The sequence below is a fragment of the Nelumbo nucifera genome, chromosome 3, assembly GCF_055504915.1.
Source record: "Nelumbo nucifera cultivar China Antique chromosome 3, China Antique-T2T, whole genome shotgun sequence".
Classification (NCBI taxonomy): domain Eukaryota; kingdom Viridiplantae; phylum Streptophyta; class Magnoliopsida; order Proteales; family Nelumbonaceae; genus Nelumbo; species Nelumbo nucifera.
The window spans coordinates 72,168,565-72,192,033 of NC_142651.1; the positions used below are offsets into that span (position 1 = coordinate 72,168,565).

The 23,469-nt window shown below is 38.7% G+C and overlaps 1 protein-coding gene across 3 annotated transcripts in view; it reads right to left on the bottom strand.

Annotated features, from left to right (window-relative positions):
• Window positions 1-8,865: 8,865 nt before the first annotated feature.
• LOC104589711 (B3 domain-containing protein Os04g0386900-like) overlaps window positions 8,866-23,469 on the bottom strand; it is a 61,420-nt gene continuing 46,816 nt past the window's right edge. Inside the window, exons 3-4 of one of the 3 annotated variants that reach the window (XM_088899904.1) lie at window positions 20,965-21,235; window positions 8,866-8,955 (exon numbers count right to left, since the gene is read on the bottom strand). In XM_088899904.1, coding sequence (XP_088756030.1) covers window positions 8,903-8,955; window positions 20,965-21,235 — 324 coding nt within the window. In that variant the 3' untranslated portion in view covers window positions 8,866-8,902. The other 2 variants (XM_088899903.1, XM_010248118.3) reach the window with 2 other exon arrangements.

Consider the following 23,469-nt stretch of genomic DNA (forward strand, 5'->3'; position numbering starts at 1 on the left):
GACCTTAACATTGATCTTCACATAAGCCATATGGGTTCATCCTAGCCTCTATTACAAGGCCTGGCCGAATTCACTACTGAACACAGTGAACCCCTGAGCCCATCAGTATGGGGTCTTAGCAGGCAGAACATTTACACTGAATTGTCTTGGGTCCAACCACCTTATGAAGGCATAAAGACTATGATCTTAAGTGAGATTATCCTATCAAGTATAAAAGCCCTAAATGGTCTTACACTTAACCTCTCAGCCCATAATGATGAAATACCGCCTGACAAGAGAGGACCTCTCCTTCGGCTGCAAGGTATAGTATTACACTCTCTACTCAGGATGGATCCCGGGAATTAAAAAATTTGCAAATATTTTTTTCATTAAACATAATGTATATATCTCTATATAAATATATTTTGCAAAACAAAGCTCAAACAAGTTTGAAATCAACCGTCGATAGTTTAGGTTTCCATCAAAGAGAGTGCTGCCCCCGATCATTCACTTTGTCCGACAAAGGGGCTATTTCTGTCACTATGATCACCCACTCAGGTAAATTCTCAAACTGCCCCAACATACCCAGGTTTTGACCCCCGCTAAGGATCTCACCGATTGGCATATCAAAGATAGCCCAATCCAAACCTAGTGCAGTACCATAATCAGGTCTAGGGGTTAGGTGTAAATTTCCAGTTTTTCCCATTTGTCTCCAAGGTCCAAGGCTTAACTAGAAAATGGTCTGGTTCAAAGTTTCAAGCAAACCCACACTGCATGTGCTTTGGGTCTGACCTTGGTAGTTGAGACAAGCCACATCAACCGACTTGGCAGTATATTTGTGTCAGCCCTGGCAGGATAAACCTCCCCAGGTCTATCTAATGGTTGTGAACATTCTAAACTAACACGAGTCTCATAAGTGTCCAGTTTAAGTGTAATTACATAGAAACATTCCAGATATAACATGAATCAATTATGTACTTTTATTCATTTACAATAAATGTCAAATGTACATCAATATGATTGGAGCTAAGGGCAGATATTGTCTAACAATTTCCCACATTTCTAGGGACTTGCACCGTGTTCACGTCACTGAGATAGGAGGGAAATCTCAGAGATGAATAAATGGAGATGAAACATAGATAAAATACCATTCTATGTAATATAACATGAAACAATATTCGGTCGTGGACTAATAACTATTGCCTTTTATCAGAAATGGCACACAGACAATTTGCCAAACTGTTGAGCGACAACAAATTAAAGGGACCTAACTATGCTGACTAGTACTATAACCTTAATCTAGTGCTCATGTCTTGAAATTGGACAAGGTTACCAAGAAACCTGCACTGGAACGTTTGGGAGACAGTGATTCTGAAGCATGATGGAGAAAGTATTAGGAATGGGAGGAGAAGAACTCTCTTACCCAATGTTATGTCATGGCATCTTTAGACAATAACATCCAAAGACAATTCAATAAGATCGAAATCTGCAAAGATATTCTGGATAGTTTAAAGACTATATGAAGAGTAAAATTGTTCTGCCAGACTGATGGTCCTCATGCTGTTGATGACCACGAGAATGACCGATAGCGTGCTGGTTCATGACCATGTCATGAAAATGATATGGTACATAAATGAAATAGAGGCTCCCGAATCCTAGCTTGACGGTGACACAAAAACTGATGCTGTCCAAAACTCTTAGCCCTCATCCTTTAATTAGTTTGTCATGAACTATAACATAAACAAGCTAAAGGTTAGCCTTCAGGAACTTAGCAATATGTTGTAGAGGACTGAAGAACTGATAAAGAAGGACAAGTCGATGGCCATGCTTGTTAAAGTTAGAAATCTAGCAAGAGAAAGAGGAGGGAAAAGAAGAAGCCTCAGAAGAAAGCATGCAAGCTGAAAAACCAGAAGAAAGACAAGTCATCAGATGAATGTCACTTCTGCAAGCAGATAGAACATTGGAAAAGGAACTGATGCGGCACGATCCAGGCACTCCTAGCTGGCTGCTGAGTAGCTCCTATCTGGCAACGGACGACACCTGAGAGGAAGAAGATGAAGGATTCCCGGGGGATTTGCCTGGCGGGAATACTCTGAAGCTTAAGTTAGAATGCTGGGGGAGAAAGCAAAGAGTGTAAAGAGGCTAAGAGTGTAAGTCACACTGGATCACTAAGTTCTCAAGATTAGTTCGAGAGCAAGTAAATTTCAGATAGGATCTCAGATGTTCTTGTCAAATCGGGCATAAGCGCCACTGGGCTTCTGTCGCAGCCGTTACCTGCCAAGGCTGCACAGGTGACCATTACAGGGTACTACCCAATTGGATGGGTGACACGTCCCGGGAGGATAGGCACGCTACCATCTGTCGAGAGATGTGGGTACAGTCTGCCGAATGGACAGGGACTGCGCCGTTAGTCAAGAGACGTGGCGCAGTCTGACGGGTACGGTCTTGTCAGATAGAAGCTTCCTTGAGAGCGTCACGTTGCTTAGTCGCGATCTACCTTGTAGCGAACTACCTTGTCACGCAGCGAGCTATCTTATCGCGAGCTACTTTGTAGCGAGCTCCCAGGGGTACTTCGAGGTGACCCCCATCGGGATTGCCTTTGGGGCAGTCTTTCTACCTAAGAGTTGGAGCGAGCTGGTTACTCTAGCTCACGAGTTGGAATAGTCTTGGAGTATTCCCTTTCGGTCGCTCGGGGGAGCTCGAACTTGCGCTGTAGCGAGCTCCCCCTACAGCGAGCTATGACGTAGCGAGCTGTCCTACAGGCTCGTTACTTAGTCGCAGTCAGACTGCGGTGCTGAGCTGTTGCTCGTGCTGAGTCAGATCCACGTGTCATTGTCTCAAGGGGTCGGGTCAAATCATCCTCCATCAATTTTCCCCCACTCCTCGGGCTAAGAGTGCTACCTTAGCGTGAGGAGTTCATGAAGTGGGACAGGTGGATTTTATCGAAGTTACAACTTGATTGACTGCTCGCATTAAATGCGTGCACAGAAGTCAAGAGATTTCTAACATTTTGAATGCCAAGAAACGCGCCGAAGCGGCTCTTAACTCTGGATGTCATGTTGCCGTCATTACCTCAATCATGGGAGATGTGCATCCAGTCACATTTCGGTTTCAGAAGGCGTGCAGTCTACTTGACTGCGAACTGTTAGATCTGCTTCAATCTGGGCCGTTGGTCTAGGGGCACAATGGCTAATTTTTAAATCCCTTACTAGAAAATTATTTATTAATTCTTTTTAAAATTAGAAATTGAGTCTTTTTTCCCATCATATATAGATTGAAGAGTCGTTGTATGTGGATTTGTTTTTCTTTTTTTATTTACATATTGTACATATAGAGTAAAAATACGATAAAGTCACTTTCCTATATATATTCAACCTTTTAATATATTCATGTATTATTTGTTTGACAAGTTTGTGAAAAATAGAAATAATCTTATGACTAGGGTGATCAATCAATTATTGAAACCTTTTTGAAGCAAATTTGTTATTGTATATTTTGATAATATTCTTATTTATAGCTGGAATATTAATAAATGCAAACAATATTTACTCAAAGTGTTTGATCTTTTGAACATTAAGAAGTTCAACAATCTGAAGAAATGCTCATTCATGTAATTGAAGCACATTTTCCTTGGCTTTGAGCTACAAGTCTAGGGAATCATGGTGCATAAGTCCAAGGGTGATGCAATTAATGACTAGTCAACTCCAAAGAATATACACAAGGTCAAGGGTTTCCACGGACTTGCCTCATTCTATACATGGTTCATTAGGGATTTCAACCATCAACATGACCCCCTATAATAGATTGTATGTAGGGCTGTTCACGAGTCGGGTTGGGTCAGTTTACTGCGGTTTTTCCAACTGACCCAACCTGGTCGGGTTATCTGACATAGAAACCAAAACCGACCCAGTGTTAAGTAAAACCGACCTGGTCGGTTTGAGTCGGGTTGGGTCAGTTTGGGTTAGTTTCGGTTCTAAGTTCATCCCTGTGATAAAATCTTGCTAATTTTAAAAAGTCATAAATTGAACATCATTTCAACCATCTCCTATGATAAAATTTAAATGAAAAGTTAATCACAAAAGTTGTTCATTAATCACTATTCACTAATGCAAAGTTTCTTGCAACCATTCAAAAACTAAGTGGCCTAATGGGCTTTGGAACTTCATGTTTGAACTAGGAAGTAAGTCGGTTCAGTTCGAGTTGGTTTCGGTTTTCTTATGTGAAAACCAAAACCGACCCGAATCATTGATTTGGGAATTTGCACAACCCGAAACCGACCCGTGCTGAAGAAAACCCGACCGACTCGGGTTGGATCGGTCTGGGTTGGTCGGTTTGGTCGGGTTGGGCCTTCTTATCAACAGCCCGAATTGTATGAAAGGCAAGGTGAAACTTCAATGGATTGAGGCAGCTTTCTACGTGATCGAACACAAAATTATTAATACTTAGCACTCCCTAATACCAGCATCTTGTTCAAGCTCAAACGTGATGCTTCCACGGTCAAGATTGGAGCTGTCCTAGTGCAACTAAAGCAACATGCTGCCTTTGTCAACGGGAAGTTAATAGGATCCCAACTCAACTATAACACCTATTTTGACGAGTTCTTTGCCATCAGCAAAGCTCTTAAACATTGACGATACTACCTTATTTTACTCAGTTTGCCATATATTTAAATCACAAGGCCCACAAACACCTTCACTCTCGAACCCAATTGTCAAAATCTTATGGTTTACGATACGATCCACGATTTGAATCATGAATCCCAAGGGGTTTTGATCAAATCTTATGTCAAATCCTTTTTCTACAAAAATCTTGCATTTTTTTTTGTTATTTTTAACCCCATACTTCACTCCGGGTGGAGGGGGGTCACCTTAAGATTTTATTAGAAAAATCAATAAGCTCAACGAATACAGGGGAGGAAAACCCACCTTCTCCCAAGCCCAAGTACAATGCATGAAGCTATCAAAAAAGAAACAAAAAGCCCAAACCAAGAGCTATTTACAACGTAGTCTAGGAAGAAGCAAAGCATCATCGAAAAATAAAAACTGAATGTGTCATGGAAGCGAATTCTGAGAGGAAAGTGTAGATTATCTGATTTGTCACAAGCCAAATTAGGTAAACCATCTGTCACCACATTCTCGTATCGGAGAATACGAGTGTAGTGAATCTGAACACCCTCGGATATTTCTGTTATGTCGTCTATCCAAGGAAGCGTGGTCCACGGGGGTGAAGATAAACCAGAAAGGACCTGAATCATAATCAAGGAATCACACTCCACTACAAGCCTCTTGGCATGATATATAGCATCCCAGATTGCTCTGCATTCTGCTACTATATTCGTTGCGCAGTCATAAAATGAAGTAAAAGCAAAGATAAACTGCCCATGGTCAGAGCGGAAGACCCCACCTGAAATACCTGGATTACCTCTGGAGGCTCCATCCACGTTCACCTTACACCAACCTGGACTTGGGAATTTCCAAATCACTAGTCTCTATGGACGACGAGTCTACAAATGCCTAACCCTCAAGGCTGCCAGGGTTAAGCTGTCCACAAAACTTGGATCCTGAGTAGGCATTACCAATAAGTTTCGTGGATCCATTTCATTACTTTAGCAATTATCAAACCTGCTGCTTTGGTTCGCCCTTCATATTTACACTTGCATCTTTCTTTCCATACTCCCAAATAATAAAGAGAAGGATCGATGCAATTATTTCTTTCATTTGAGATTGACCACTGCTGCCCATATCTAACCAATAAAGCACTTTGTCTTTAGCCGACTGAGTATGAAGAAGAACACTATACAAGCAAGTGATTTGTAGTTTCAATCTTCTAGTTAGCACAGCAAACAAGCTGAAACTAACGGGGTGCCAAGTCTCCTTATACTCTCATCTGTAGGTGAAGGGGAGGAGAGATCCATCCTATGGACGCCCAAAGATTGCGGAATAAGGGGCGAATTTCAAAAATTTTTCTCTCCCTTCAACTGGGGATCGTATTCCCTATTTAGAAAATCGTATTTTCAAGGATCAATCTTGAACCATAAACTGAACCAGATCTAAACCAAAAATAATGGGAGAGGATTATACCTGATACAGAGAAGTAATATCTCCCAATGGAGGTGTTCACGCCCAAGGAAGGATCCAAAGACTGCTTCCACTGAAGATGGCGCAATGCAGGGTGGAGCAGAATCAGCAACGTTCTTCAAAAGAACTTGACCCTTCGTAAGGATCAACTGGACGACTTGAGTACAACTCCAACCAATCTTTTCACAAAAGATTGAAATCAAGATCCAATCTTGATTGCTCCCTAGAACTGGAGATCGAACTGAAGGAATGACAATAGCAGGAAGGTGGTGGCAGGAGAGAATTCGCAGTATATAGAAATCTCTCAATCTCTCTTTCTTCAAGCTACTCGGGCATCCCACAAGTTCCAGGTAGTGACCAACTTAGAAGATCCACTCGGGCATCCAGGCCACCAGTCCGTTATGGTTATGACCAGGATAGTTACCTGGTGGAAACCTTGACTAGTGAGGAGGATCCCGTGACTTACGCGGAAGCTATGTTGGACATAGATTCCCAGAAGTGGGTGGAGGCCATGAGGGCAGAGATGGACTCAATGGAGACCAATGGAGTTTGGACTCTAGTAGATCCGCCCTCTGGGGTAAAGGCAATCGGTTGCAAATGGATTTACAAGAGGAAGAAGGGCCCCGATGGTAAAGTTGAGACCTTCAAGGCTCGTCTGGTGACGAAAGGGTACACTCAGAAAGAGGGCATCGATCATGAGGAAACCTTTTCGCCTGTGGCCATGCTTGAATCCATTAGGATCCTGCTAGCTGTAGCAGCATACCATGATTATGAGATTTGGCAGATGGATGTCAAAACTGCATTCCTGAATGGAGATCTTGCTGAAGATATCTATATGCAGCAACTGCAAGGCTTCGTTGCTGCAGATCAGGAAACCATGATATGTAAACTTAACAGATCCATATATGGACTTAAGCAAGCTTCTAGTTGGAACATCCGTTTTAACTCTGCTGTCAAAATGTTTGACTTCGAGCAGAATCCGGATGAACCCTGTGTCTACAGGAAGTACAGTGAGGATAAGGTTACCTTCTTGGTTCTGTATGTAGATGACATTCTACTCATTGGGAATGATGTAGGAATGTTAACTACGGTGAAAGTATGGCTTTCACAGCAATTCTCCATGAAAGATCTTGGAGAAGCCTCCTATATACTGGGTCTTCGACTCTATAGAGATAGATCGAAGCGGATAATAGGATTATCCCAATCTGCTTACATTGACAAAATAGTCAAAAGATACAGCATGGAAAACTCCAAGACTGACACTTACACTATGGGCTCTATGGGCTCTATGGGCCCAACACTTACACTAAGTGGTCCCTAGGCCAAGCCACCTTGTAACACCCAAGGACTGTGGGCAGATGCAAGATTAGCCCATCAGGTATTATCCTCAATGGTCTTACACTTAACCTCTCAGCCCATAATGATCATACACTGCCCGACAAGAGAGGACCTCTCCCTCGGCTGCAAGGAACAGTGTTGCACTCTCCACTTATATGGATCCCGGGAATTAAAACCTTCTTGCAAACAATTTAGAAACCATACATATATACTTTTATATCTTATATAAAATATATTTTGCAAAACAAATATCAACGGTTGAAATCGGCTGCCGGCAGTCTTGGTTTCCATCAGTGAGAGTGCATCCCCGATCATTACCTTTGTCCGACAAAGGGGCTGATCCTGTCACTATGATCACCCACTCAGATGAATTCTCGGACTGTCCCAACATACCTAGGTTTTGACCCACTCTAAGGATCTCACTGATTGGTACATCAAAGACAGCCCAATCTGACACCTAGTGTTGTATCATAATCGAGTCTAGGGGTCGGGTGTAACTTTCCAGTTTTGCCCATCAATCTCCAAGGTCCAGGGCAATACTGGAAATCTGGTCCAGTTCAAAGATTCAATTAATCCTACACTGTATGTGCCTAGGGTCTCACCCTGGCAGCTGAGACAAGCCACCCCAACCGACTTGGTGGCACTACAGTGTCAGTCTTGTCAGGATAGGTCTCCCCAGACCGACCCACTGGCTGTGAACATTCTAAACTAACACGAGTCTCATTAAGTGTCCAGTTTAAGGGCATTACACAAACATACCAAGGGAACATGAATCAAATATGTATCTTTATTCATTTACAATAAACTCATAAAGTACATCATTCTGATTGAAGCTAAGGGCATACAAAACTGTCTAACAGTAGGAATATCACTTTTCAAAAGTTTCCAAGCAAAGAAAGATATTTTTGGTGTTCTTTTATTCCAAACTAGAGAATGCCATAATATAGGTACCCATCGTGGAGAAATAGCACTCCAGGATGAACAACAAGAGAATGTGCCATTTGGGGTGAGCTTCCAAATTCTAACATCCTTACCATCCTTAAGAGAAATTGGGAGAGAAGCTAAATGAGACATTATGTGTGAAGGGTGATTATGATCAATTCCATCCCAATGTCAAGTTCTACTTCTGTCCAAGATATCATTGAGCTATAATCCCAAGTCTATCGAGTTGGGATTGAGAGCAAAGTGAAAAAGAGGTTACGACCCCACCAATTTCCCTGCCCAAAAAAGAATATCACCGGAGCATACATGCCAAGATGTAAAGTGAAAGAAATGCTCCAATAATTCCGTCGTAACTTTCCAGGTGGAAGAACCCTTGTACTCCCCCTGGATATGCCATTTGGAAAAAAGTTTCCTTCTGAAATAGAACGACCAGCAACTCTCTTGTGTGAGCATCAGCCAAAGAGATTTCAGTCTAAACACTGTACAAAGATCATCAAAACTCCTTATACCAAGGCCCCCTGCCTCTACTGAATTGCAGGCAGTGGACTACGAGACCCAATTGTGCTTCAACTACTCAGTCCTAGCCTATAGAAAGTGTTTAAACTTGCACTCCAAGTCCCTAGTGATAGACTTAGAAATATTAAACGCCATAAGGAGGTGAATCGGCATTAAACAGAGAACATGCTTTAAAAGAGTAATTCGATTACATTCTGAGAGTAACTTCCCCTTCCAAGAATCAAGTTTAGCATTAATTTTCCTCATCAAATCATCAAAATATGTCTTCCGGCTTTCCCTTTATGTAAGGGAACACCCAAATAGGTGCAGGGGAGATGCTGATTGCCAAAGACGAGAACCAATTTAATCATATTGCATATGGTTTCAGAGACTTTAGCAAATAAATAGAAGTAGCTTTTCCTTTTGTTGATCCGTTGGCCAAAGCCCATCTCAGAATTATTCAGAAAACCCATCAACTTATTTAAGGCAGAAATAAAGCCATAATAGAATATGATTGTATCATCAGCATAAAGGCAATGAGAGACAGAGCAACAACCTCTGGACACGTGATAAAACATATCCAGATTGTTAGAGAATAAATTAGATTAACCTCTACTTAGAACCTCTTTAACAATTATAAAAAGATAGGGGGATAGGGGATCTCCCTGACGAAGAACTCTGGAAGACTTAAAAAAACTATACAATGTACATCCAATCTTAAGTGAGAACCAGCAGTTGCAGACCACTTTACGAATCAAGGCAATCCGCTCATAAAAAAAAACCAAACTTCGATAAGACTAGAAAGAGGAAGTTCTAATCCAACCTATCATATGCTTTCAACATGTCCAGTTTGATGATAACATTGTTTCCTCTAACATTATAGTCAATCTCCTGGGTTAACTCCTGAACCAGATCAATATTATCAAGGATATTACGGCCCTTGATAAATCCAACTTGTTGAGGAGAAATCAATTTCTCCAGATGACTACCAAGCTGATCCACCAAAATTTTTGAGATAACCTTGTAGGAAAAATTGCATACACTAATTGGTCTATAATCAACAAAACTTTGAGGGCTCTGGCACTTGGGAATTAAAGAAATGTAAGCAGAGGAATTACTTAACGGAAGATCCATACCATTAAAAAAATCCTGGACAACAGTTGTAACACCCCTACAGATAATATCCCAGCAAGAAGTGTAGAAATAACCAATGAAACCATTACGGCTAGGTGAAGCGTCCTTACAAAGGGAAAAAAAACTGCTAATTGAATTTCTTCTACAGTTGGAGGGAGGAGTTGGAAGTTCTCTAAGTCTGTAATAACGTGAGGAGTAACATCCAGAAGACCTTCAGGAATGTGACAAAGTTCTGCTGAAAGGAGATTTTCAAAATATCGAGTGCCCTCCAAAATTATCTAGTCTGGCTCTATTGCCCGAGACCTGTCCTCAAGAGTGACTTCACTCATCATGGTGTGTCGCTGATTTGCCTTGATTGTCACATGGAAGAATTTCGTATTACGATCTCCTTCCTGTAACCATTTAGCCCCTGATTTTTTATTCCAGTAAATTTCTTCCTGTAAGAACCAATGATGTAATTTTTTTTTGCCTCTCAGGTTATTCAAACTTTCCGAAGAATTACTTTTAGCATGGCCGATTTCTTTTCTAACACCTTATCTTCAGCTAATTTAATGTTTTGAAAAAGGTCCACAAAGACTTTTGTTCTAGGTTCGCAAACCTCTACAAATCCATTTCAGTTTAAAGACCAAACTTTGGAGGGCAATACCTGGAGCCAAAAGATTTCAATTTCCATTTACCATATACAAGGAGTTATGGCTCAACCACAGCTATTGAAATTTGAACATAGAAGGCTTTCTGATTGTATCTACAGATAACTTGTATAGCAAAGGCCGATGGTCAAAATACAAACTATTCAGATGAATAACTGGAGCCATAGGAAGGCTTGCCAACCAGTCAATGCTCACCAGACAACGATCAAGTTGGGCCCAAACACAGGCTTGGCCTTCTCGGCCATTACACCAAATGAATGCTTTTCCACTGAAGCCAATATCATGCAAACCAACGACAAAAACAAAGTCCTAAAAATCGCTCATGGACTGAAGGTTTGGGCTGAAACCCCCTAGCTTCTCAGACGGGTCAAAGAATAGCATTAAAATCACCCAACATAAGGCAAGGGAGAGACATATTATTAAGGGAAACAGTTAGAGTTGACAAAAGTTGTCTCAGTTCCTGTACAGAGCATCTAGCATGCACAACAAAAAGCACAAACAGGTCTAAACCCAGTACCTCAACTAAACAACAGATAGTAGAGTCTGTGGAAAAAATAGAGGAAACCACCCAGGAAGGGTGCCAAAAAATTACCAGCCAAAAATTAACACCATTATTCACCTAATAACCACCAAAGTTTAACCTCTGCATGAAAGAATGCATGTGGGTGGTAGAGATTTTGGGTATAGCTAAAGCTAACAGTCGCACATCATGTGACTTCTTTAACTTTTTAATCTAACGAAAAGTGGGGTTGTTTCCCAAACCCCTAGTATTCCAGAATAAAATATTCTTCAATTAAGAGAGGAAAAGGGCGTACCTTGACCTGCTTGGGATCTAGTCACTCTTTTTTCAGATGACGGAACAGTGTGATCCTTTTTCTTTTTTCGTATTTTTGTTTGACTTGTTGAAAACCAGAATTAACAACTATCTCATCCTCAATGGCCTGAGTAGGTGGAATATCTAAAGATTGAGCCGTGGGAACCATGTTAATGTTCTTTGTTGTTTTGTCACTCTCAAAGAGAGACAAATCCTCTCCTTCAAAGAGATTTTACAAAGCTGTTACTCTGTCTCCCAACCTCTATTGAAATTTTTTTAAATCATCAATAGAGATACGCACACCATCCTTTTTGTGTTTAGACTGTACTTGTCTTACAGGGAGCTCTCCAACCCTGTCAGTTTTCCTAGGTAGAAGAGCATCATCCTTTGACACTGGGATGTGAGGTTTGCCAGAGAGGTCTGCATGATTTTTGTCTGTAAAATCTCTCTGTTGTTCAATAGCATTCTTTAAGGAATTTACCAACTGTAAATCTGTCTGGCTCGGCTCTGTCCAATGCTCGATGGTGATGGGAGCATCTATTCTGACATCGGCCATGCCTGTCAATTCAGGAGCAGTTTCAATAGGTGTTTCTTTGTTTCTTGTCTAAGGAAGCTCAGGCCCTGATGGTTTGATCACTAGAACATAATTCTGGACTGGCTTTTCACTAGAAACAGTCTATTGAGTGTTCTCGCCCTTGTTTGATCTTTTCCTGAATTTATTATGTTTGCAATAGGAGGGAAGTTTCTCATAAACAATATCCTGCCAGAACCCTTCACAACCAGTACTGATCCAAACTCTGGCTAGATGTTGCTTCAATAGATCCAGCACAACACAAACCCTAGCTGCAGACGTTCCAGAGAGAGTGATGGTAGCTTGGTAAAATTTAATCACAGGGCCAATGGCCATATATATGGACTACAAAAGGTTTTCAACAAAAAAAAATTCACCAGCAAGAAAGGAAATGCGATCCAGACGGGAACAACCAAAGGTTCCCAGCTAGGTCCGAACTTTGGAACACATTTGAACAATCTGAAAGTAAACAATTTTATTCTGAAAAATTCATGCATCCATACCTTTTGGAAGTCAACTTCATCAGCAAACATGATTAAGATATGCTTAGGATCAAGCGTTGTAACCCAGATCTCTCTCTGCAGTCAAAAAGTTCTGCAGATAAACTCCTTTATCTCCGGGAGAGAAGGACGACCATGCATACACTTTCTGATTAGCGCTCACTTCAGAACCTCATAGGATTTTTCAAGAACAACATCAGGGAAGAAGACAGTCGGTTCTCCTTGCTTCAAACACGGCTGGACAACAGGAACATCAACCAATGACTTAGAGAGAGGAGAGAGACGAGAGATAATCGATGTAGAGGGTTTTCGGATCTGTTGCAGTTGGATCACTCGAAGAAGACACCATGAACACCTAGGGTCTGAATCCTACGATTTATACACCCATCTAAGAACCTACCAAATAGTCTATGGGTTCAACCTAGTGGGACCCTTATAGCTGATTTAACTCCCGATCCCAATGAGGCCTAATGTCAAGGTGGACAATATGCTTTCTAAACACAAGGAAATCTGTGCCAGAGTCAAAGCTCAACTAGAGGAGTCCAATACCTACTACAAAACTCAAGCAAATAGACATAGATCTCAAACAAACACAAGGAAATATATGCCAGAGTCAAAGCTCTTTTCCGAAGAAGGTGATATGGGTGGTTCAAACCCCTAAAGGATTTCTAGTTGATGGACCTCGCAAATTACAGCACAAGAAACTTGGACCTTGTCGTATCATTGAGAAAATCAATGACAACACCTATAAAGTTGAGCTTCCCTTTCATTTCAAGACCTTTAATATGTTCAATTTTAAACACGTGTCCTTACCATGGGGAGAGATCTCAAGCTCAAGGTGGAGCTTTCCTTAACCCAAAGAGGATGGTGTAGAGCAACGGAAGTAGAACAAGTGAGGGTTCAACCCACGAAGCCCAAGGGAAAGAGTCTTAGCCCATTCCGGTAGAAAGAAAGAAGAGATAGGCAAAGCCAAAATACTCTCATTTCATGAAGTTGTGAGGTTGTGCGAATCAGCAAACCAAAAACCAGGTGTCGCTCGATACATAACAACCTCGCAAGGTCATAATTCTACGAGGCCATTGCCTCACGAGATCATAAATCGACGAGGCTGCGAAGTTGAGTTTCAAACCTTGAGATCTAAGTTTGAGAGATCAAATTGTGATGCCTACACAAGGGCATGCTACAAGGCTCCTCTGTGTGCCTTTTGAGTTCTTCCCCTATAATGCTTGTTGACCTGACCTGTTACCATCAGCACAAAACTCGCTGACCAAACAGTCGACGTGAAACAGAGTTCACCAATCCTCTACCAATATAGATTACTATTTCCAATTTTTATCTTCTACCTAGGGTTTTCTCCTTTATTATTGAGCCAATCTATACTATATATAAAAGTGTGGATGAAGTGTGAAACTTTTTTTGGACTAAAATTACCCTCTATTTCTTTGTTTCAGAAAGGGTATAAAAGTCATTTGTTATAATTTAAATAATAATTGAAAATGTAACTTCAATTATTACTTTCCACCTCATTTAATCCTCTCATTAAGTCTTATACTTGAGGTATTAAATATCATTTTCTTTTATTAAATCTTATATTTAAGTTATTTTCACTAATAAATGCTACTAATTAGATCTATGTTAATATTTTTAACAATATAAATCCATATATTTTAGAACTAACTCAAAAACAAAACCATTCTTTATCTAAGTGGTGACTAGACAATTCAACATTCGAATCAAATTTGATCAACCTATGAAGTCATAGTTAGGTGATAAAAAATTTTAAAATAGAAATAAATATAGAAAATAACAAAGTATATAAAAAATAGACACATTAATGATATTTTTATTAATCAAATAAAAAAATAAGTGTAATAAACAAGAATTATTTTCATTGATAATGAAAATGAAATGCATAATTTAAAATTGACCAAAATGAAATATAAAAATTAATAATAAATAGTTCAACTTTTGGTTTAAATGTGTTAATCTTTAATGTCATAAACAAATAATAAAATCAATAAAATATAAAAGGACAAAAATGAAAAAATACGTAAATTTTGCAAAAAAAATTGACACATTTTTAATATCATATATGTTTATCATATTAAACAAAAGGTATTTACACACAAAATTACAAAAAAAAAATATAGAAAAAATTGAACACATATATAATTCTATATTTACACTACTATTAAAAATATGAATTAGATTGTGAAACTTTCTTTTGACTAAAATACTCATTTTTGAATTTAGTTCCTATTTAACTATAAGGTTTAAATTGTAAATTTATAGCTACTAATTTTAACCTCATTCAATTCTTTTGGACGAGGTGTTTATGTAATTAGATTTCGATTTTGCAATCTACATCCGATTAATAATAAAAAACAAAAAATCATAAAGTTTATAGAAAATTTTGGATATATTATTACTATCATTATCATCATCTAAAATTGCCATGCGCAAAGCAAATGTATACTTACTAGTCTTGTAAAATGGCCTTTGGAACTAAATTGAACTTTGTGTTAGCTATAGCATCTATATAAGTTGCTCAACACTATAACGAGCAAGTTTTCATTAAATAGAATTCCTTCACTAGAATAGAGGTTCAAGGACATCTCCTTTGCTAGTTGCAAAATTTAAAGCTTGGTGCTTTCTCCGAGTTAGATGCCCACTACCTCAGTGTTTGTTGTCATCAATCGTCTTTAATGAGCTCACTCCATTTAAGGACTATTGACTGCACCACAATGCTTTGACACATGGTAGAATTCATAGTATGAACTAGACTAGGAACAAAGTAAGAAAAATTGGGAACAAAAATTTTAAAGAACTAAAGGGTACATGGCCAAGACAACAATACCATAACATTATTTGACTCAACTGATCACTACATCAAGACTACAAGACTTATAATATGCTAGCACCTACATTGATACTAATCATGAAGATAAATACCATCAACTTCACGCCCACTTCCAATCATCCCCTTTGTGCTTAATGTCAACCCTAGTATGAGAAAGCAAAAAACAATTCTAGGGGTGATGAGTAAAATCAGTTGACCCCACCCCAAAAGGCCTCTTGTATATTAAACATAGCATACTATATAATTACAAAAGTTCCCTTATGGGCTGAAAGGAAAAATAAAACAAAAAAGCTGATATATAGTGTACAATAAGAGCTATGCTAATATGATTATCAAGTCTCTTCACACTCACCCTCAAACTGATGCAGGGGTATAAGCATCAATTTTCCTACAAGAAAGAGATGTTGGGGACGAGACAGCCTTTATGAAGATATGAGCAATCTGCAAGTTGGAGGCTACATGAGGATGAGTAATAGAGCTAACAAGGAACATTTCTCTAATAAAGTTACAATCCACCTCTATATGCTTAGTCCTCTCATGATAAATAGGATTTGATGCAATCTTGATAGCATTAGTATTATCTGCATAAAGAGGAATGGGTGTAGGATTGGGAGCACCAAGAGTCAAAAATAAAGACTATAGCCAAACTAGCTCACTACACAGAGAAGACATCACCCTATACTCTGCTTTGTAGAAAACTTGAAAACAATCTTATTACATATTGCATTTCCAAGAGAGGAGAGAATCACCTAAAACACACACCACCCAGTAGTAGAGTGATAGGTGTCTGGGCAACTACAATCAAGTGAAGCAAACGAGGAGCAAAGACAAACTGACTTACAACTTGAACAGCATGAGAAATATTAGGTCGAATCATACTAAGATAAATTAGAGACTCCACAATCTGTCTATATAGAGTGGCGTCAAGAAGTAATGGGCCTTCTAATTTGGACAACTTAGCATTCAGCTCTAAAGGAGTATTAACATGCTTATTATATGTAATGTTGGCTAGTTTGACAAGATCAATGGAACATTTTTGTCAGCACACAAAATATCCTCAAGCATTATGACGAACTTCCAAACCCAAGAAATAAGAAAACTCAAATCCTTCATGTGAAAGGAGTTATGAAGAAGCGACTTCAACTCACGAATCCCCTCATCATCATTCTCAGTCAATAGCATATCATCAACATATAATAAGAGGATAGTAATACCCTAAGGTCTCTTACAGGCTAAGAGTAAGTAGTTAGAGGAGCTTTAACTGTATCCTGTTGCAATAACAACATCCCATGACCTTTCAAGCCATGCTTGAGGAGCCTACTTCAACCAATATAAGGACTTCTTTAGCCTACAAACTAGAGAAGGATCATTGCAATATCTAGGAGGGGATTCATATAAACATTCTCCTTCAATTGACCATGAAGAAGGCATTCTTCACATCAAACTGATGAATGGACCAAGATTGGACGTTAGACAAAGCTAAAAGGACACAGACTATAGTAATTTTAGCAACTGGAGCAAACATCTCCTCATAAGCAATTCCACACTCTTACTTGTATTCTTAAGCAACTAACCAAGCCATATACCAGACAAAAGAGCCATATGACTTTAGTTTAACAATATATACCAATGACTCCCAACAATAGAGATATCTGGAGGGGTAGGCACAAGGTCCTAGGTGTCATTCTCATGTAAAGCATGAATCTCTGCATCCATGGCCTCTTTCCACTTTGTACTAATGACTTGCTAGCATGAATAAGAAATATCTGTGGAGGATAAGACAGTAGAGAAAGAGCTACGGTTTGAAGGAAAACCATAATGGTCAGATAGTCGAAAAATACAAGTAAAATGATGAATAGAAATGGAAGAACTAGTATTTGAGGAAGGAATATCACTTACTGGAGGAGCAGATGGATGATGTTCAAGATTGGAAGGAAGGGGGTTGTAGGCGTAGGGTCTAGAGCACATATGCACTTGCGAGAGAAGACAAGATAGAAGGTCCTTCACAGTTGGAGGAGAAAGACCCTTGGAATCAAAGTTCTGCAAAATAGAGATAGAGGGTGCAAGCAATCTAGCAACTCTAGCAAAGAAAGAGATATATTGCAGAAACACAACATTCCGAGAAATATGAATACGATGGATAGAAAATCATAACATAGAAAACTCTTGTGATCTAAACTATTCCCTACAAATCTACACATAACAGATTGAGCAAACAATTTGAAATGTTCACAAGAAGGAAGATGTACAAAACATAAGCAACCAAAAACATGAAGATTAGATAGGTCGGGAGGATGACCAAAAAGCTTCTAAAAGGGATAAGTATTCACAAGAACAGAGGAAGGAAAACAGTTGATCAAATACACATTTGTGCTGGCTGCTTCTACCCAAAATGAGGGTGGAGCATGAGATTCAATTAACAAAGTTCTCACAACATTAAGAACATGCCCATTCTTATGCTCAGCTACACCATTCTGTTGAGGAGTGTCTAAGCAACTTTGTTGTGACTGGATCCAACTTCTAATTCTGTTCATTTTGTGCTTGTGGGATAGTTAAGACAGTTTACCTCCCTCTGTTTGTTTGTAATCCTTTCTTGTATAAATTCAATGAATTTCCGTTATTAATCGAAAAAAAAAAAACAAGTATAGGACTTTATTTTAAAAGACAATAGGAGCACTAGTGTCTACAAATGTAGGCACTCCACTAATCTCAAGATAAGCAAAAAGGCTTTTAAACTTGTCCATCACATCAAAAATAGATGGTTGATTATCACCATCACATCAAGATAAGCCAAAAAAGGCTTAAACCTCTCAAGCTTCAAGTGAGGATTTAACTTCTGACCATTGTGATCTTACCCCTTATTTTTTATTTGATAGAAAAATGAAGCAAATTGCTCTTCTTTTAAGTCTGAAAAAAAAGCTACCCTCCTCTCTTCTCCCTAAACAAGTATGTTGTTGGAAGGGCCAAAACATCTGCAATAGTATATACTGCCAATGAAATCAAATTCAAAATTCAGCCCGACAACGAAACCAAACACCGTGTTCTTCTCAAAAAACTTCCTACACTAATCAACATCAATGGGATCTCTCCAATCCAAAGCAGTCAATCTCCTCCTAAATGCAATGAAGAGAAGTAATAGTTTCTCTTATCAGCTAGTTAATTTTGGCTGTGTTATTAGCCTAGGAATAAGTAATTGTAGCTTTTCTCCAAATTTCCTTTGATGTAGAGAGGAACATATAGTTGCAGGCTATACATGACCACACAAAACATATACTATCAGACTCTCCAATTCCCATTTAACATATGTAGGATCATCTGCCTGCAGCTTCAATTCTCATGAGATAATAAAACTTGCCCCAACCTCCAATTGAGAGCTTGGTTGACTGTGACCACTCGAAATAAATTGTTTCAATCCAAATTTCACTATAATTATTTGGCCATTGGGAGTCTCTTGTCCCCATATAACCACCCATACTACGCTTAAAGTCAAACAAAATAGCCATTCTGCCACAATCACCACCAAGTAGTAAACAAATAGCCACAACTCCGTCAACAAACAAGAAAAAATACTAAGGAACAATCTCGCACAGCATTGAAAAATCACACAATCAATTCTTGTGGCAACCCTAACAACTTGCCATAGTTCCAAGCATCAAGAGAAAAGGAGCAAAACACATAGGACCAAATTCAACTATGATCCATTGAATGCCAAATCATCAAAACAATATTCAGAAACCAGCAACAACTCATAGCATGAGAGAACATAGGCAAAAAGCAAAGCTCAAAAAAAAACTTTAGGCAGGGCAAAAATATAGATAGCAAGAAAAAATCCAAAGTATTAATTCTGCAACAGAAAAATGTTAAATTTCTTTTGTTCTATTCCAAAAAGTGACTCAGATCAAGTACAGGTGATCATAATCCGAAAGATTCACGCATGAAGGTGCTGACCAGCTGGCTTAGTTGGTATGGGCTCAGGCTAGTTGTAGTGAAACTTAAGATGGAGTCCTGCCTTCACCAGGGTTGGAGGTTCATGGGTTTGGAGGATGGGCTACCTCCCATTGTTTAGCCCCATGAAAACATAAAAAAGAAAAGAAAGATTCTTGCATGATGACGAACTAGTTACTACAATCAAATCTGTATCTTCATGTAAAATCAATAAATAAAAAAAGGAAATGGCTTCAAACCAATCTGCAACTTGATTCAAAATAACCCTAAAATCAAACCTTACCAGAATATAGGGTTTTCTAATGGGCTGAAGATCAACTATACATCTGGTGACATCATCTGTATAAATGGTGACAGTGACGTACTTCAGGAAAAGTGCAATATTACTTTGATACCAACTTGTACAATAGCCAACAATAATTTTTTTTTTGGTCAACAGCCAACAATAATTTTTTTTTTGGTCAACAGCCAACAATAATTGATTGCTTGAGAATAAAGCAAAATGACGAATAATAAAAAAAGAGAGAAGAAAAGAAGGAAAGAATTTCAGCCTCCATTATAATATGGATTACAATGATTATGTTACCGTTGACAACTGAGCTACTTGCTTAACAAAGATAAGTTCCATTGTCCATCAAACTGATCTCACCCTGACCCTACCGCAATCAAAACACCACACACCAATTATCCTTATTAAACTCAAATTATCTCAACCATTCTCATACCTCATACCGAGTAAGTGTAATTTGTAGAAAATAATTTAAAAAGCAAAATTTACAAACATTAGCAGTAAGAAAATACAAATCAAGCTAAAAGGAAAAATATTACAAGATAAGTAGTAAAAGCTAGCAATGTTGTACTGAGTACTGACTAACAAGCCTCATCCTTGAGTAAACTTAAATTCATCTACTATTAGATATTAGTTAAGGAAAACCTTACCAACAAATTCTATGAAATATCTAATGGAAAGATATATTATTCTCATGATCAGTAATACATTCATGCGACCATGAAGTAAAATCAAATCACATAATCCTGGGGCAATTCTTTAGTTAAGGTCAAACAATCAAATAAGGAGGGCTTTTAACCTTCCAAACCTAAAACTAGATAAAAACCTTACCAACAAATTCTATGAAATATCTAATGGAAAGATATATTATTCTCATGATCAGTAATACATTCATGCGACCATGAAGTAAAATCAAATCACATAATCCTGGGGCAATTCTTTAGTTAAGGTCAAACAATCAAATAAGGAGGGCTTTTAACCTTCCAAACCTAAAACTAGATAAAGTAATAATAAGACTAGCAGTTCATGACAATCGTTTAAAAATTGTTTACCAATGGCTTATTCAACAGAAGTCCATAGATATGTCAAGAAACAAATTACTGCAAGATGCAGAAATTGATTTTAAAGAGTTAAAAAGTAAAAATGAAAAAGACAGCAAGTACATGTTTCTACTAGGCACATTTATAGCGAGAACCTCAATCTGCATATATTAAAACATTATCTTTCTATGATGTTGAAAAGAAAAACATACATGGAATTGAACATGAAGCTCAGGAAACATTACACAATAGCTATGAAGAAAATATCCTTGCATTAAATCAACAAATCCTCATCTTACTCAATTAAAATAGGTGCCTCTAAACTCTCACCATCAATCCTTTTTAGGAAATCAGATGGAATGTCACCACTGAGAATTTGCACTCTGAACTTGACAATCTTAGCACTGCACTCTACAAGTTCAAAGATTATGCCATCTCCAGTTCTCAGGTTGTTGTCCATTGCAAAATTTCTCCAGCTGGGATCAAATCGTTTAAGGGCACGATCCCCATAATAGAGCATATTCCAGTTCTTGTTCTGGTAGGTAAGAACCACAGGAACAACATTTGATGGAAGTATAGAGCGTACTTTGGAAGGAAGTGCCTATAAGAGAACTGGGATGAATTAGAACATATTCTTTGATGGTGATGCATATGATAGTTGAACAAAGGGTTGTCGACATTAACAAGGTTGTCAGCTACATCTTCCTAATAATACCTTGTGGCCAGGGTGTCACCAGAACTCTAGCTCAAATTCTTATGAAAAAGATATCAACATTATCATCCCCAATTACATTACAGTCTCATCTCTTATAATCATGGTTTAAAATGTCGTGAAATGTCAAAAAAATGTCGTGTGACATATGTCAGGTTCAAGAACTACCGACAGAAACTTTGGGGTGAATATGAAAAACACAGTAAGTCTATCGAAATGTAATTTTAGTCAAATGTCAACCAAAACTGTCTAAACACAGAAAAAAAAGTGTAACATTTAATAAAAATTCCAAACTGCAATTGTCTTTCAAAGTGTAGAAGGAAAAGAAAAGGTTACATACCTGGAAAGTTGAAACAACGGTTTGTTATTTTTGAGCTTAAATGAAAAGTCAGGTTGCAGAAGATTTGTTGCTTCATCATCTGTCGAACCATGGGAATCTTTTATTGAGAACAAGAATTAGGAGATTCAAGCTTGCTTTCCTAGGATGTCCACCCTCACAAAAAATGAATGTATCATCTGCAAATTGCGAGTCACTACCATATTACTCCTACCCACTCTCCAACCTCTAAAATAACCCAACTTGTTTACCCTTTGGAGAATTCTGCTAAAGACATCCGCTATGAGAGTAAAAAGAAAAGGGGAGGGAGGGTTCCCTTGTCTTAGTCCCCTTGTAGCTGGAAAAAACTCCCTTACCACACCATTCAATAGCACCAAATAATGACAAGTTTTCAAGCACCCTACAATCCAGCTACACCATCTTTCCCCAAAACCATAACACTACAAGACTTCCAAAAGGAATACCCAATCCACCATATCATAAGCCTTCTCCAGATCTAACTTACACACAAAGCCTCCTTTCCCCCTTCTCTTAAAATCCTCCACACATTCATTTGCTATCATTATTTGGCCTGTAATTTGTCTCCCATGAATGAAAGCTCCTTGAGATTGAGAGATCATATTTGGGAGGGCCACTTTTAATCTTAGTGAGAGGACTTTAGCCAGGATTTTATACATGCTAGTCACCAAGCTTATGGGTCTGAAGTCTTTCGGCCTTAGGGCATCTACCTTCTTGGGTATCAAAGCCAAAAAAGTCGAATTAATTCTAGGGCTAATAAAATGTTCCTCTGCAAACTCCTCAAACACCGCCAACAAATCATATTTGATTATCTCCCAACAATCCTGATAAAAAGCCATTGTGAACCCGTCCGGCCCTGGCGCTTTCGATCTATCCATAACAGCCCTCCTAATTTCTTCCAGTTCAAAGTCTCGTTCCAATTGATTTGCCACTCCTAGATCCATCCTGGGCCAATCCAACCCTTCCACCATGACTCCTCCCTCACCCACCTTTTTATAGACTTCTTTAAAGTGATCAACAAAACATGATGCAATTTCCTCTTGGCCCCTTGAGATTTCACCATTTACTTCCAATTTATCTATAACATTTTTCCTTCTCCTACCATTGGCTATTGCAGGGAAGAATTTTGTATTACCATCCCCCTCATTGATCCACTTATGTCTCAACTTTTGCCTCCGACAAATCTCTTCTCTTAGCAAAATCTCCTCTAGCTCCTTTCTTAATGTCCACCTTACTCTTCTATCCTCATCTGTCATCAACCCCTAACTTTCCTTCATGTCCAACTATTCTATTTTAGAAGTGACTCTTATCTTTCTTTCCTCAATTCTTCCAAAATGTTCTCTATTCCATTCCTTTAATTTGCATTTTATATGTTGTATTTTATTATTAAACCTCACTTCCTTCCACTCAACATTCCTCACCTCCTCATTCCACCATTCTTCCACTCTATTAAGAAAATCTGGATGGGTGAGCCACATATTTTCAAACCTAAAGGGAATGGAACCATTCAAAAACTCCTCTGAACCAATTTTAATTGGGCAATGATCTGAGTTAACTCTAGGAAAGGCCCTAGCCATCAAACTTCCCCAATGGTCTTCCCACACTACATTGAAAACAAACCTATCCAATTTGAACAAACAGGGGAAGCTTCTAAATTGGACCAAGTGAAGATGGTCTGTTGGAAAGGAATCTCTTTTAACTCACAAGCTCCAAAACTCATTAAACCTCCTCATACTTGTGGACACCTCTTGATTGGGATTGTTTGTCT